We start from the raw sequence: 17,634 nt of genomic DNA on the forward strand, positions 1-17,634 counted from the left end.
TCACTTCTGATTGTGGATCTGATCCAGGACCTGCAGCAACACGCCTCCACCCCCACAGTTGTTATGTTGTTTTAACCTTTACCTGCTGATATATGGAACAAATACTTTCACACACACTGTGAGTCAGTGAGCGTGTCGAGGCAAGACAACGAAGAAAATGAGTCAAAGTGAAGAAACTTTATTCTAATCCTCAGTCCTTTGGAGACTAACTGAGCTGTTACATAACGTCCTCATCATCAACAAAGAGCTCCTGTTCGCCACAGAGGAAGATGAAGATGAACAGAAGACTTGGATCTTCGCCACCTGAAGGTCACTCAGTTGAACTGTGCTTTCATTAGCTGAATAATAAAAGCACAGAACCAAATAATCACACTGAACGCATCATGATGCTTCATCATTGTTCAATCAACCCAATCGATTCCTCCATCAGTGTTCCAATAGTCCTCTGTCCTCCATCAGGCCTCCGCCGACAAGTCACCAACACACTGAACTTCTGTCTGGTGTTTCATGAACTTTTCAAAACCAAAATCAGAGTCAGAGTCAGAATCAGAGTCAGAGTCAGACTGCCTTTAGTGTCATTGCATGTAAATGTACAACACAATTCTCTTGTCTCTAGTTAAACTGAAAAAACTGTTCACTCGACTCCATTCACACACACACACACACACACACACACACACACACACACACACACATGCACATATAAAAGACTATAAATAAATATGTAAAATATAAAAACTTCTGAGTTTTGAAAAGGTCAATCAAACAATCTGACAGAAAGTCACATGTGTGCCATTTAAAATGACACTACAAGAGCTAATTGGCCAATACATGTGCCACCTGGCCAAACGCCTCAATGGTTAATTGTTACCACTTCAATCAGGAAGTAAGCACTATAAAAAGACCACAGGTGAGCACTGATTTTTATTTTCAAAACAACAATGGAAGACAGAGAGAGCTGCAGAGAGAGGAAGAGGGAGGGTGAGAATGAGAATGAAAGGGGGAGGAAGAGTGAGAGGTAGGGGTAGAGCTGGAAGAGGAGTTCATGGCCAAAAGAGACAACAATGCAATGCAGACAATGCAGTATTTCTGTGTTGGTGCTGCGTTTACAGTACTTAGAATATAATTTTGTTCTGATTTTCCATGTTGACTGACATGTTGATTGAGTGTATGGTAAATAAATATTTTCATCAGTCAGCAGCACTGGTCTTGTGCAGCGCTTGGTGAGTTTTTATAAATGTGTTTTGAATTAATCACAGTAGTGTTTAACTGAAACCGTGTCAGATTATTTTAAAGACTATGTGAGTGACATGAAAACAAAATAGCATTGTTATAAATGTCTGTATAGTTCTGACTAAAGTTCATTTTGCAGACAAGCTGGGTGTTCTACAGAATGAGTGTGGTGTTTGCTTAATTTTGTGCCGTGTTTTGAAAAAACGAGGCATGTTTTCAAACATACAATGTGTGTACGTGCAGTGTTGTGCCTGAACGTGTTCAAAGAACAATCGTTCTTCGTATTTTGTCAATTGAACGTGCTGTATTTCCGCTTCATGAACGTTACTGTGAACGGCGCTCTCTCACAGTATACCTTCGTTCAAGAGCGCGCCAGATTTCCATAGAGCCTTCTGGGCGAAGTCCTACGTTAAACACACGGTACACAGCCCTTAACATGTAGCGGAAAAAACACCCAACCTGGCAACAGCTGTCATACCTGTCGCACCAACAAATACGTCATCAAATACGGCGCGTGGAGGAAGGCAGCGCGAGCTCGGACCGCTCAGACTCTACTCTTCCGGGCTTTGTTGTTAACAGCATACTGCAGTTTAGAATGGCCTTCTTTGTATTTGAATTCCTGGTGTGGTTTTCCAGTATTGCTTTCTGTAGGTTATTTTTAGTATGACTGAAATGGAGTTTGTTGTGAGTTGTTTTCAGGTTTGGAAAAGTTCTGAAATGGAAAAACAGTTGCACGTTACTACAGTCCTGTTTCTGTTTTCATAGTAAAGATAAAGACCATCCCAGCAGCCAGTTTGTCCTCATGTTTTTGACATCATGCTGTCGGGGTGAAAGCTGCTGCTGGTGCGGACTGAACGCGCGGCCACAAAGCCTTAGCGAAATGCCAGGATTTTGAGGGCTGTCGCCTCAATGCTAATGCAAACCCTGGCTGGATAAGGATTGGGACTGTCTGTGGTTCTCTGCGGCCTGTGGCAATAATCTTGACAAATAATAATAAAAATAAAATTGAAAATAATAGCTCGCAGCAGAGTATTGAAGAAAAAGAAAGAACTGTGAACCAGTTCATTTTAGGAACCCTGAGTTTAGTCCAAAATTCTGACTTATGAACTTTGAACTGAACTACTGTTCATTTTAAAATTTGTGGACTGAAATTCGAACTAGTTCGTGTAGAAAGTGAACTTTCACGACACTGTGTGTGTGTGTGTGAGAGAGAGAGAGCGATGATGAAATTTCCTTTGAAAGATTTTTTTAATCTCATTTCCTGTCTGCGGCGCCTGACTGGCACCTCACTGACACGTTTTCCTGGGAAATTCCTGACCTAAGAGTTCAGAATAACTTTTCATTCATCACGTGTTTATTCCCACATTTAGAGTGGGTTACGGTTAAATCTACCACATTAACGACCGCGATCGGAAGGTTTTGATTTCATCACTAACAAGTCAGTTTTTGTTTCTGAGATCTGCTGGTCTGAGTGCTTTTAGAAAGTAATTTGAGTCTCAGCTCTCTTTGCTCCAGGAAGACTTCTGAGAGGCACAGCGACATCTAGTGGATATTTTAGTATAACTCACCAAAACAAACATCTCAATGAGGTCAGTCCAATGCCAGCAACACACAGCGTCACCTGCAGGCCAGCTGCAGTCATAGCAATCTGTATGAACACAGTCTGTCCTGCAGGGGGAGCCACAGGGTCACACATGAGGAAGTGAAGGAGAAGAGGTGGTAGAGGGACAGGAGGAGGTCCATAAGTTGGTGTTATTGTCAAACGTTGATGCTGAAATACTGTTTGGGTGAAGTACGCGTGTGGAGCAGCAGGGGGCAGCAGAAGCACAAAGTTTTTATATATCAATGAAGATTCTCAGTCATGCAGGTCATGGTAGCTTGGAGAGTTCCGTTAGGCAACTGGAAGGTTTTTAGAAGACATTTCTCTTCTCCAAGAAGCTTCTTCAGTTGTAACTGATGGTGGGGTGTGCTGGAATTTATATAATGTCGGTGTGACAAAAGGTATTGAGGAACAAAAGTGCCTCAGGTCTGTCCTGTTGAGTGGGCCATTAGAATCACCTGGGGAAGTGTTAATGGTCATGAGGGGGCTCTGATGGGTCGTTGACGCCCCCGTCAGAGTAGTTTTTTGTTTCACTGAAGCTTGAACCTGAGCTGAAAACAGACCAAAGAAGAGGAGAAGGATTTGTTCATGTCTGCATTTATTATTCAATGACACTCATCCGCTGAGCTGCTGAAGACAAAAAATATCACAAAATATGACCTCTTCCCTCTGACAACGTGTCATGTTTAACAAAATAAAATAATGAAATAAATAATTTATTTTTTCCAACAAACAGATTCCTTTTTTGTACTTACTGATGTAATTTCAGAATCAGAATTCCTTTATTTATGCCCAAAGGGAAATTCTTTAATTTAACGTAAGGCCACAGTTAAGTGCAGTGGTGGAAAGTAACTGTGAACATGTACTTACTTACTGTACTTAAGCAGTTTATTTCATGCTGCTGAATGCTTCCACTCTTCTACATTTGATAACTTTGACGTATTCTGCTTATTCTCAGAGGAAGATAAAACTTTAATGATCCTGGGTGAACTCAGTATGAAGTCGTGACAACAAGCTCCATCTGCACCAGCTGCAACACTACAGTGACGAACGCATGAATGCATCAATAACTACAGTCCAGTAATATCATAGATATTATGATTACATGTTGTTTGTATTTATACTGTGTGTATTGAGTGAATAACGCCAGACTTTCACTTGTAACAAAGTCTTTTTGTGCAGAAGTAAAAGATGTGAGTACTACTTCCAATTCAGGTCTCTTGTTGCCATAAACAGAAAAAAAGCAGAACACACACACACACACACACACACACACACACACACACATTCCTGAGCTGGTTGTGAGCGACTTGCTGTGTTGATGCTAGTCAGCCAATCAGAAGCAGTTCCAGACGTCCCTGTAGTCCAGCTGTTTTCCCATTTTCGGTCAAAGTCCAGGCAGCATATGTGTGCGTGTGTGAGAGTGAGAGTGTGTGTGTGTGTGTGTAAGAGTGAGAGAGTGAGAGTGTGTGTGTGTGTGAGTGTGGAGCGTACTTCACACTAAAAGGAAACTGTTGGGCTGTAAAACAACATTTCATGATGTGTGTCTGTGTAGACTCTCAGTCGTCCAGGTCATCTTGCGTAGAGGAGCTTAAGTTGGGGAACTGGACTTCAGTTTAAAGAGAAGAAGTTCTCATCCAAAAAGCTTCTTCAGTTCTGATTAACTGGTTGGGAGTCCCAGGTATGAAACCCAGACAGTGGACCAATTTGAAGAACCACTGGCTGTGGGGGGTCGTTCACACCTGGACACACGAGACCCTAATGAGTCACACGATGGCTGGGCGGGCCCATCATCTGGCTCTAGTACCTGAGACTCCCGACCAGTTAAGTCCAGTTGCCCCAGTTTAAGCTCTTCTACACATTTCATTATGTACAAAACATTAAAACTGAAAAGGTTCAGTAGTGTTTCCTGCTCAGTCAGTCCTGTGACGGTACCTGTTTGCAGCTACCACAGGAGTGTTCATAAATCCGACCTGATGCTCTGCACTAACATGACAGCGTGGCTCTTCACAGAAGTAGAGTGTGATGTCTTGATTTGAATTAACAAACGGGTCATTTGTTGGTTAATGTCTAACGGTTAGCATCAATGTTAGCCAGTAACACCAAACATTTCACTATTTTATATGTAATGTTAACCGACAAACTCGAACAAATTAGCTAAATACATTTCCTTGTTTCACGCAATGTTAACACTTGTTAACAATGTTAGCACGTCCCTCAGCTAACTTCAGAAACTCAACACAACCTCTTTGATCTGTATGCAGTTACTTCATTAATGTTGACTTGGCGCTCTGCTGCTCCACAAGGCCTGAACAAGCTAACAGCGTATTCCAGCACATTCACAGGCAGTCCAGTTTGTGAAATTAGTGTGAGTTATTTGTGAATGCTCCACGTCACAGCAGCTACAGACAAATGTTTTTATTCCATGTCATAAGATGTTATGAACAGAATTTGAACTAACAACTGAAACACATGAGGTTTGCGAACCGTGTTGAAACAAACTAAACCTTCAGCACAAGCTAAGCTAACAGCTGCTGCATGTGTCGTGGTGTACAGCGTGTAGATGAATGTGTGTTAAGTGAAGCTGAGTGGAAATAATGAGGTGAAGTAACTGGGAGCGGTATGAAGCTATGAAGGACACTGTGTAGGAGGGGCAGTTTAACACAGCACAACTAAACAAGGACATTGTGAAGGACAGCACTCATACAGAGAAATACTACAGTCCACAGTCTGTGTGAGGAGTCCCACAGTACAGAAACACAAGCAGACCACACCCACCACGTTTCCTCTCCTTACAAGAGACGAAGAGGAGGAGGAGGAGGCAGAGTCTCTTCTTATTTACTGACGGCTTCCTTTTTAGGAGTTAGAGATAAAGACACAGACAGATCTCACTGCTGTCTGTTGTTTTAAGTTTTATGTTCTATTCGGTCTGTTCTCATTGGACTTTTTCTGCCATGTCTTGTTCATTTTCCTCCTGGAGATTCAGAAAAATCTTCTGTTCCAGACGAGTAGTGCAGTGGGTTGTGTCTCTGATGCAGGAAGTTTTGTTTTCCTCATAGTAAAGTTTCCTTTTAAGGAGAACCTGAGTGGATCTGCAGAATAACACGCTGCAGAGAAACGCTGTGGTCATCATCTCCATCCTGACACGATCCTCCCTCACTCTGGTACAGCAGGTCTTCAGCTCTGGAAACTATGATAGCCATGACCCTCAGTACCTGATCAGGGCTGTAGGTTTGATCAGTTTTCCGCACAGTGTAACCATTAGCTTCAGCTCAGCGTTAATCTGTGATTGGCTATTTGTTAGTCAAATGCACCTTGGGACTGACTTCTCCAGTTTGTGTGTCTTCTCGTAGCTTTGACCAGAACCGCATATTTTTCTAGCACAGTTGTTCATCTTTGGTTCTGATGATTCAACTGGATAACAACTGATTAATTAACTAATAAACTAATGATCTGACTGTCAAGTGACTGGATGTATTTCCTGTAGGCCATAGACACAGAGTTAAGACAACAAATAAGGCAGCAGGCACATTTGGTCTCAGTGTCCTCCTGTGAGCCTTCCTCAGGTTCCTGCGTTTCCTGACACATACAGGCTCACGCTAAAGAATCGGTCAGTCGTCGTTCACACGAAGACACAAACAGCCTCCCAGCATCCAACATTCTTCTTCTTCTCTGCCTCATTTAGGCCGATCTCATCCCTCCACCCTCCGCCCTGCTGTGTTTGTCTTTTTAAGGAGATAGACTGGTGCCCCCTCCTCAAACTGCAAACACAAATACACACACACACACACTCTGACTGCAGAGTGTGTGACAGGAAACTAGAAAATGAACCAGAGTAAGAGGCTGCCAGCAGCTCAGATTTCAGTGAAATTCACTGCAGATTTAACTAGGCAAAGGTGAACACAATTAATGTGGAGCAAACAATCGGCAAAGGAGGGAAAGCAGACAAACACAGGAAATGAAGAATGAAACCAGACACAAGGGGAGAAACAAAAACAAAATAAAACAGGAAACAAACTAAGGAAACTCCAAACCCTGACAATGTGCGTGTGTGTTTGTGAATGAACGTTAAACTGCCATATCAGGAGGTGAGAGAAAAGAGGTACACAGTTGAAGAGCGACCAGAGGTTGTTGATGTGATGTGTGATATTTTTGGAAATGCTTGTAGAAACAGTAATCCTTCTAATTTGGCAATGTGAAAAACTGGATGTTGGGTTGTGACTAAACAGAGGCGGCTGACAGGTTAACCAGTCAGAGCAAAGTTAGTGCCCACATGAACAGCTTTATGTTTACTTTTTTCATCTCAGCTTAATGGGGCGGCACGGTGGTGCAGTGGTCAGCACTGTCGCCTCATAGCAAGAGGGTTCCAGGTTCGAATCCCGGTCTGGGCCCTTCTATGTGGAGTTTGCATGTTCTCCCTGTGCCTGCGTGGGTTCTCTCCGGGTTCTCCGGCTTCCTCCCACAATACCAAAAACATGCACATTAGGTTAACTGGCTGCTCTACATTGGCCCCTAGGTGTGAGTGTGAGAGTGTGTGGTTGTCTGTCTTTGTGTGTCGGCCCTGTGATTGACTGAACCCCGCCTCTCGCCCGTAGTCAGCTGGGATAGGCTCCAGCTCCCCCGCGACCCTGACGGATAAGCGGTATAGAAAATGGATGGATGGATCTCAGCTTAATCTTAAGTGTTTTAGGACAGTGACATTGGAGCTTCTGAAAACTCCAGGATGGGGATATTCAGAAACTCAGTTTTCAGTGTTTCTGTCTGGACCTGCATTCACTTCCTGACCTGGTCGTGTCAGTCCTTCCCCGATTCGTCACACTCCGATGAAGTCAAAGTTTTTCAGTAGAGAAACAAAGATACAACCTTTACTGTCAGTGATCGGTTATGAATTACAGGTCTTGCTGACCTTGTTGTCTATGCTAGAAGCTACTGTGCCTGGCCTGGAGTTCATCAGAGAAGCTGTGGCTGGTGACAAAACTTTCAGGTTGGCAGTAAGATTCAGATACGATTTTGTATGATGCTGTGACGAGTTAGAAGCTGACAGGATTTATCAAAAGCAAACTCCATGTTGAAAGAAAGAGCTCGCAGCAGTGAGTTGGGAGGGAAGACGAAATGCAGGATTGATAGGATTTAACTGTGAAGTTACACAGAGCCTCAGCGAGATCCTGGTTCCAAACCTGAAAATCTTCCTCATCAGACTGGCTGTTCACACAGTTACTACAACGCTAAATAATTTGAATATGATTCTACAGAATGAACAACATCACAACATCAGAGTCCAGTCATACCAGCTTTTAAAATGTGCAGTGGTTAAACAGAATCACACTGATTGACTCGTGAGAATATCGACAAGCTTCAAGTGAACGAGTATAAAACGGAGGACGCGATCTTGGCTTAGCTGTGTCACCACCCAATTTCACTCCATCAGACCACGAAGTTCACACCATCAGCACAATTAGCTTGTGTTTAAATTGTTTAGTGCAGCTAAACTCCTTAGCCTAGGCTAACATGCTAATGCTAGTCACTCAGAAAAGTCCTCGGAGTTTTTCTTTTCTCTGGCTGTTTATGCCCCCTGACATTTTGTTCAGGTGGTTGGTCATTTTGTTTTTACTATAATAATGCTAATAATACAGAATGAGTTTTCTTAATGTGTGCAAAAGGGAAAAGAAGGAAATTCAGACAGTATTTTTATTAAGTGAATGAGGTAGCAGAGCTGAAGATGTTGAGGTTTTCCTTGGGCGCGACCAGGATGGATAAGATCACAAATGACTACATTAGAGGGACAGCTGATGTGAGGTGTTTCAGAGATAAAGTTAGAGAGGCCAGGTTGAGATGGTTTGGACGTGTTCAGAGGAGGGATAGTGAATATGTTGGCCAAAGGATGCTGAGGTTAGAGCTGCCAGGCAGGAGGTCTAGAGGAAGACCAAAGAGGAGGTTTATGGATGTAGTGAAGGAGGACATGAAGGTAGTTGGTGTGAGGGAGGAGGATACAGAGGACAGGATGAGATGGAAGTTGATGATTCGCTGTTGCGACCCCTGAAGGAAACAGCAGAAAGGAAAAGAAGAAGAAGATAACATTTGTATGCTAATGTTACTTTTTAAAAGAGCAACTTGTTCTCTTATAGGCCTTTATAGGCCTGCAAATGTCCAGATTTGGTCCCTTGTGCAGCGCCGGCAACGTGTTTTCTGGTGGTTCTCGCGGTGCGTGTTCAAACGCTGATTGTTGCGGCTGCATATGAAGGTTGAGTCTGTGCAGCTGACTCACATACATGTTTGAATCCTCTTGTGTCAACTGGGTTTTCCATTCTCAGCTGTGTCTCGTCCATCTGTCAGTTGCACAGCTACTGACTGGTTTACACCCATTAACGAACACTGGAAAACATATCGTGTTACAACAGCTCTGATCTGTTAAACTAATCCAGAACAACTTCTTTCTGTCCTCAGTGAAGCCAGTATACACCAGATATGAACTTTTCTCTCTGACTGCAGTAATTCTGTGGAGACAGAAATTTTAAATGCTGCTGTCACCGTTCACTTGCTGATTGATCGCTGATTGGAGGAATTGATAGCTGGTCGGTCACTGGCTCATCATGCTGGCAGCTCAGAGTCCTCAGCAGCAGTGAAGTGAGTGTGAATCTGCAGCTGGTAGCCTGCATGCAGAGAGTTGAAGTGAAGGTCAGTCTGATGAGTGCAGCTGACAGTCAACACAGCTGGACTTCATCAGTCACTCATTCACTTCACTTGCTCCCAAAACCTGGACCAGCACTGCACCATATGAAGATACAGTCATGGAAAAAAATATTAGACCACCCTTGTTTTCTTCAATTTCTTGTTCATTTTAATGTCCGGTACAACTAAAGGTACATTTGTTTGGACAAATATAATGACAACAACAAAAATAGTTTAATTTAAGCGCTGTTATCTAGCCAGCCGTTTTCTTGATAAAAAACAAAATCACTTGAGTTCATACATCAATAGCTATGGCATTGTACTGCCAGTGCCTTTAGGCGGTCAATGTTTTCTTTTCTGTCTGTCAGTCACATGAGACACACGGGAGTTAGTACTTGATTGCATAAGCATTGTTTTCGATGACTGCAGCCATGCGTCTTGGCCTGCTCTCCACCAGCTTCTGACATTGTTCTGCTGTCACAGCAGCCCATTTCTGTTGCGAAAATTCAAACAAATCTTCTTTGTTTTTGGGCTTGTGGTTCTCCATTTTGAGTATGATGATGTCCCACAGGTTTTCAATTGGAATTAGATCTGGTGATTGAGCAGGCCAAGGCATGGTTCAAATGTTCTGGTTCTCCATCCAGGCTTTAACTGACCTTGCCGTGTGGCAAGGGGCATTGTCTTGTTGGAAAATGCAGTCATTTGGAGGTCCCTGACACAGGAATCATCTCACATGTGAGCGCTGACAACTTGTGACAACTTGAGTTGTGGTATGGCAACAGTCTAGGTCTGTCCTCACAGGGAGGAGCTGATGAGATGCATGGCCCGAGGGACAAATGACCTCCTCAGTCTGTCCATGGAGCAGGACAGAGACAGCAGCCCCAATGTGCTGCTCAGCCTGTTTAAGGTGCTGTGTAGAGGATGATGGACATCATTTATTATGGATCTGAGTTTCTTACAACACCATCACTTCCTACCAAGCCCCTGATGATCAGCTGATTTTTACCTTCATCACCATCATCATCATCGTTCCACCTGTCACCATTCAGCAAAACAAGACGTGTGAGGACATGACCTGATGGTGTCTCTGAGTTTAGTGCTGTGGCTCTGTTCTTTTCTATTTTAGTAAGCAAAATGAAATACCCACCAAATAAAATTTATGCCAAGTTACACACATGGACAAAATTGTTGGCCCCCCTCTTTTAATGAAAGAAAAACCCAACCTGCAACCTGCATTTTTCAGTTAGCAACACTTATGCTATGTTTGTAGCCAACTCATGTAGCTGAACAGCTAATCAGTATATAACAGGATATGTTTAGCGAAGCTTAATACAAAAATGAAAGCAGAGTGAAACCACTTAGTCTTTCAGTTAGGAGCAACTACACACACTTAGCATGATTTCAACAGCTGTGTGAAACTACTTCATGTCATGTTAGCATTATGTTAGCTGTTTGTGTTACTCCATGGTGGATTTAACCTAGCTTAGCACAAAGACTGGAAACAAGGGGAAACTGCCCACCAGCTTAGCTATAAGCAGCTGGACTGAGTATGTTACGTTAGCTGTCTCTCTCTCTCTGTCTGTCTGTCTTTCTCAGAGGAATGCAGTAAATGATGGGAGAAAGTCTGGTGGCGCCTTGTGCCGTCTGATTGGCTGTTTCCCCCAGGGCCTGCCCTATAAGGCATCAAGAGAGAGGGATGGGAGGAGGACAGAGGGAGGAGGGTTTGATGTGGAGAAGGAGGAGGCCCAGGCCATGTTTGGGATGGAGGGATGGATGGATGGAGGTGGTGGAGGGTTGATAAACTCAGCCACAGCACTTCAGACTCTCACTTCTGTCCTGCCCCCCCTCACATCCCAGCAGGCCCTACACTGCCACGGTAAGACCTCACCACCTCCTGCTTCACCCCCTGCTTCACCTGCAGCTTCAGCCCCTAACCACCTCTTCTCCTCTCTGCTCATCTCAGCATAAATAAGGTGCAAACATATTCTGTCTACTGTTTGATCATCTTACTCCTGAACTATCTCAGCCCCTCCTCTTCACCTCCACTTCCCTTTCATCTATCCACTCCTCTGAGCGTAACTTCTTTTTATTTTCTCATTGTACCTTATCTCACCTTATCCTCTTTTCATTTTATCAATCACGTTTTTCTCTGAGAAAAGGTGCAAATTCTCCTTTTTCCCCCTCTTACACCTCCCCTTTCACCTCCTCTCCTCTCGATTAACTGAAACAGCTTTCTCCTCCTTGCTGCCCCTCTCTCAGCTCAACTGTCGAAAATTTCTTTATCTCCTCCTCCACCTCCCATCCTCTCCTCGTCACATCTGTTTTGTCTCCTTCTCCATCATCTCCTCCTGCTCTCCGCCTTCCTTCATGCTGCACCTGCTGAACTCAGAGCCGCCGGCAGGATCAAACCACATCACACCAGACTCGACTTGTGGTTTTTGGTGCTGAGGTTTTGGTTGCAGTCTGCAGTCTTTGTTTCAGACGTTTACTGACTAACGTCTTCTGCAGCTGCTGCTGTTTGTGTTCTGACCAGTCGCTGTTAAAGGTTTGCTTCCCTCTGGCAGGTGTTGATGTGTGTTTGTTGTTTTTGTCTCGGTGCTGAGTTGAATCTTTCGTTGCCTTTTCTTAGTTTTCTGTGCTCAGTGTTGACTGGCAGGTAAACTTTATCATCTTGTCACAATGATCATGTTTCTGTTTTCCTTACAACAACACGTTCCTTAGTACAGATTCAGACACATAATCTAAAGATTGTATTTTCAAATCAAACTATTTAAAAGTGGTTGAAAACAGCAGTTTTCATAAGAACCACTTTTCATGGTCTGCATTGGGACTTACTGATCTGTTATTGATAACAGCCTGTCAACCTCTTCTTCTGGTTTGTCTCTTCATGATTATCACCCAAACTATCTAACTGCATCTACTGCTTTTAGTAGTAGCAGTAGTGGTAGATGTAGCCTACTACTGCTACTACTACTGCATCTGAGACTACTGCTGCCTATCACCTAAAGCTGGCCACAGAGTTAAACCAGGAAAAATACACAGAAATAATCTTATCTGAAGGATTCTCCCGCAGTGAATCAGCATGTAAAATAAATTCAGTTTTTGTTTATTACACTTTTTAATGAGATGTCTGCAGCTTGGGGGTTCATGTCATAATGAGGAAAAGACAAAAAAAGTAGTTTAAAACTAAAGTGAAAAAGAACATATATTCTTACTTTTGATTTAGTAATTTGTTTCCCTGTAACTTTACTTTAAGTCTTTGTGAGATTTTTATTGTTGTCATTTTTCTTGGTTCTTTAATTTGAAGTTAAACATTTAGACGGTTTCTGCCATGGAAATTCATCAGTGAACCACATGTTCCTTCATCACCACCAACACACACGTGTCATTTATTTCTGCACCGCCCTGAGGACACAAGCACTTGCTACAGCACCAAACCTGGATTCATCCGCTGCTGCAAATAGATCCCAACAAATGCTTTGTTTCCTTCTGCTGGTTAGATTCAAGCTACAGTCAGCAGCTGGTTTGAACATGAAACTGTGTGTTGGTTTACATCTTCAACAGGAACCAGAAAGATTTACTGACCATAAGATACAACATACAAAACATCAGACTCATCCAGACAGACGAAACTGAGGGCAAAATGATCCCAGGCTCTCCTGTGAGGGGCCTGCTAGCAGAAAAATCAAACAAATACCAGATTCCCACATCTATTGACTAAATATGGTCTGAAGTCCTGTCTGTGTCTCTCTCAGTGAGACACAGACAGGAGGTAGAGAGTCAGACAGACAGGCAGACAGACAGTTAATGGAGGGCGGCTGAGCTCTGGTGAGCATACCAAACACAGTCAGGTCTCTGCTTCATGCCCTAATTAGGAATTTTTCCCAGAGTGCTTTGTTGTTCATTCAGTGACGGACAGCAGTGGTGCATTGTGGGGTGGGGGGTGGGGGTGGGGGGGTTGATAGGGTTTGTACGTTTGCTGATTTGATGCAGAAACCTGTTAACTCTGCAGGTTTGATGTCATGCTGTCAGTTTCTCTTTACTGTATACAGCATGTAGGTAACAGTATGTGGACAGACCTGTCCTGAATCTGATTTAAATGTGTTGTGTTTTAGGCATCGAGTGAAGTACCTCGACTTGTCCTGATTTCCAGATGAGTTCTACTTGAGGAACATTTCATTTTTTGATTCTCACCTGGAACAACTCACTGAACAGTTCTGCTTCAGTCAAAGTAGATCTAATCAAATTGATCCAAGGAATTGTTTCAAAGAGGCGATGGTTTTATTGATGATTCATTCTGATATTATTGATTACTAAACTGTCAGTGGAATTAGTTGAAGTGTGTGTTTATTTTTCACTAAAACACCTTGAAGTTCAGGATTCAGTTCAGCGATTTCTCACTGTGCAGGGCCTTGTGAAGTCCTCTTGCTGTAATTCATCATGTGTTTAGCTCAGTCATTAAATCCAGCATTAACCTGCTGAGGATCCTTTCACGTATTGCGGTCAATATGAAGCACACAGTCAACAGATTCACCTCATCTGGTTTGATGTTTAGTGAATGAAGTTTAAACACAGATAAACAAATGTTTTCCTGTTGATTTCATCACCAACTCAGTCATGATGGGCTGTCAGACTGGTTAATTCCTTCATCCTTCTCTTTCTCTCTGACAGTGTGACTTGGTGTCGTAGTGTTGTTGCTTGCCCGCAGCGCCCCCTGCAGTCATGTGTGATGATGAGGAGAGCACCGCTCTGGTCTGTGATAACGGATCAGGTCTGTGCAAGGCTGGGTTTGCGGGAGATGATGCCCCTAGAGCTGTTTTCCCCTCCATTGTAGGCCGACCCAGGCACCAGGTGAGAGCTGATTGGTCCACATGCTAGGAACAGGCTAATGCTAATGCTAACAGGGCTAATGGTGGTGGTGCTGCTAATTCTGCATCCAGTGAATTGCTGAGATCATACAGGAAGTTTGTACATCAAGTCTTTGAGTCTCTGACAAATACTGACCTTTCTGTCTGCCCACCTGTCTGTCTCAGGGAGTGATGGTGGGTATGGGGCAGAAGGACAGCTACGTTGGAGACGAGGCTCAAAGTAAAAGAGGAATTCTCACCCTGAAATATCCCATCGAACACGGAATCATCACCAACTGGGACGACATGGAGAAGGTTTTATTCACATCCATATAAAAATCACCTCCCTGCTTATTTGTTGTTGCTGTTGTTGTGGTGATGGTTACCTGCTCTGTGATTGGTCAGATCTGGCATCACTCATTCTACAACGAGCTGCGAGTTGCTCCAGAGGAACATCCCACCCTGCTGACTGAAGCTCCTCTCAACCCCAAAGCCAACAGGGAGAAGATGACACAGGTAGTGCTACACAGTACTGCAGTACACCATAACACATTCCTACAGTGTTAGCTTTGATCTGTGATCAGGTTTATAAGTTCTCGTGCTGATGGGCTGGTAGTTCAATTAAAATTTTCTGATTGTTTATGTGCAGATCATGTTCGAGACCTTTAATGTTCCTGCCATGTACGTGGCCATCCAGGCCGTCCTGTCGCTGTACGCCTCTGGACGCACCACAGGTTGGACCACACTTTTCCTTGTCATCCTCCACCTCCTCCACCTTATTCTCCTGCTTTTCCTCCTCATCATTCCTCTCTTCCTCATCCGCTTCCTCCTGAATTCACCTTGTCATTGTCTCTTGTCTCTTCATTGTCTCTTCATCAAATTTTAGTGGTTGTTGTTTAATATCTAAATGTTTGTTTTCAGTGCCTGTCTGTCTGTCTGTCTCCACACCTGTTTGTCCATCCAGGTATTGTCCTGGACTCTGGTGATGGCGTCACCCACAATGTGCCAATCTACGAGGGTTACGCTCTGCCTCACGCCATCATGAGGTTGGACCTGGCAGGTCGTGACCTCACAGACTACCTCATGAAGATCCTTACGGAGCGTGGCTACAGCTTTGTCACCACCGGTACGACATCATCACATGGCCTCACCACACATCTGGGTGTATACGTCAGAAGGCAACAAGAAACATGTCTGAATGTGTCTGTGGTTTATCTGCAGCCGAGAGAGAGATCGTCCGAGACATCAAGGAGAAGCTGTGTTACGTTGCTCTGGACTTTGAGAACGAGATGGGGACAGCGGCCACTTCCTCCTCTCTGGAGAAAAGCTATGAGCTTCCTGATGGCCAAGTCATCACCATCGGCAATGAGAGGTTCCGCTGCCCCGAGACGCTGTTCCAGCCGTCCTTTATCGGTTCGACACCTGGCTGTGTACCTGTTGACTCACCTGTCTGTCCACATGTCTGTTTACTTGTCTGTCCTCCCGTTGACTCACCTGTCCATCTTGTAGGTATGGAGTCAGCTGGTATCCATGAGACGACCTACAACAGCATCATGAAATGTGACATTGACATCCGTAAAGACCTGTACGCTAACAATGTGCTGTCTGGCGGCACCACCATGTACCCCGGGATCGCGGACCGCATGCAGAAAGAGATCACAGCTCTGGCCCCCAGTACCATGAAGATCAAGGTCCGTCTGAGTCAGGACACTCAGAGGACAAAGACACATTTAAACAACATCTTGTTGTTTGAGATCAACACACGCAAGTTGATCTCAAACAAATGTGTTTGAAATACCGTCAAACAGAATTTTTTATTGTCAGCAGTAATTACCAGTTTGCTCTGCTAATTCTTTTAGCTTTATTTGCATCTCCTTTCTCTACTTTAACATGAAGGCTAACACAACATGCTAACATGGTGACAAAACATTAAATATTTTAATTTGAAAATCCATTGAAAAATAGTAATGTCCAATTGATTCACACTTAAATCACTTAAATCTGAAAAATCTCTTAATTAATAAAGACAACATGAATTTCCCCGTTGTTTACACATTAATTTGAAATATTTGACAAATCCATTACGTATACAAAGTCAATGTGTATCAATTTTAGCTTAAATAATCTTTTGAATGTATAAATTCATAAACAAAACATAGAAAACCCATGAAGATAATTTACAACCCATTAATTAATCCGTTAATCATCGTCTTAAAATCCCAGCAAATTTATGTTAAAGGATTTGAAAAAGTTTAGACAGAGTTTAAACTTTTGGATGAAAGTTTATTCGTCCCCCACTCTGCAGATCATCGCTCCCCCAGAGAGGAAGTACTCGGTGTGGATCGGCGGCTCCATCCTGGCCTCACTGTCCACCTTCCAGCAGATGTGGATCAGCAAGCAGGAGTACGACGAGGCCGGACCCTCCATCGTCCACCGCAAGTGCTTCTAGAAGGATCCATCTTCTTCCAGACCCCCAACCCTTGTCTTCTTTTTCTTGCTCTTCCCAGCATATCTTATTTTAGCCCTCACTGAGCACGAGCTAACAGATCGCAGATCAGCTGCCCAAATACATCCAGACAGCAAAATCAACCATCTTCTTTTGCCGTTTAGAAAGATGCTACAAATGTCTTCCTGGTTCAGTATATTACTCTGACAGCTGGTCAAAGGGAAGTGATGTCTTCTTGGTAGCTTGAGTTTGTGAAATAAACCTTTAACTGTTCAGAACAGAATCAGAAGATCCTTCAGCTCAAACGTCCCAACTCACCATAAAACTGTGAATGTGGCACTTGTCCTCCATCTTTAACTTCCTCTTGCTCCACCTGTGGCCCCACCCCCCTCCATGTTGGTTCTGTTTCCTGTCAAAAAGTGTGTTTTTATTTTTGATGAAAAAAAGCTTGAATGTTGCCCGCTGATGTTACCTTCCATCGTTGGCGAGTACAGCACATTCAAACAGTCTTATGATGATGTCACACAGTGTATGATGATGTCACATGTGAGCAGGAGGCATGGCCTCACCATGCTGTCTGCATCAGATATGTGAAGAAGTGGAAGTTGGTGTGTGATGACGGTGATGATGATGATGATGATGGAAGTGACAGGCAATTGGCCCAGATGACAATAAAGAGCTCTCATACCAGAGGACTGTTGTTTATTTCATCAGAGCAGCACGCAGTGTAGGACTGCACCCAATGGTTCATCAAATGATTTGATTAGTTGATTAATCTAACCAACAATTAATTTACCCCAAATGAATATCAAAACAGCCATGATTTCCATGTCATTGCT

The 17,634-nt window shown here is 43.5% G+C and overlaps 1 protein-coding gene across 1 annotated transcript; it reads left to right on the forward strand.

Moving 5' to 3' along the window:
* Positions 1–11,221: 11,221 nt before the first annotated feature.
* acta2 (actin alpha 2, smooth muscle) lies at positions 11,222–17,485 on the forward strand. The gene is made up of 9 exons (XM_046376401.1): positions 11,222–11,378; positions 14,174–14,353; positions 14,536–14,664; positions 14,755–14,865; positions 14,999–15,083; positions 15,314–15,475; positions 15,571–15,762; positions 15,859–16,040; positions 16,655–17,485. The coding sequence occupies exons 2-9, from the start codon at positions 14,225–14,227 to the stop codon at positions 16,796–16,798; spliced, it is 1,134 nt and encodes a 377-aa protein (XP_046232357.1). The 5' UTR covers positions 11,222–11,378; positions 14,174–14,224; the 3' UTR covers positions 16,799–17,485.
* The last annotated feature ends 149 nt before the right edge of the window (positions 17,486–17,634 follow it).

This window comes from Scatophagus argus, chromosome 21 (genome assembly GCF_020382885.2).
Source record: "Scatophagus argus isolate fScaArg1 chromosome 21, fScaArg1.pri, whole genome shotgun sequence".
Lineage (NCBI taxonomy): Eukaryota > Metazoa > Chordata > Actinopteri > Scatophagidae > Scatophagus > Scatophagus argus.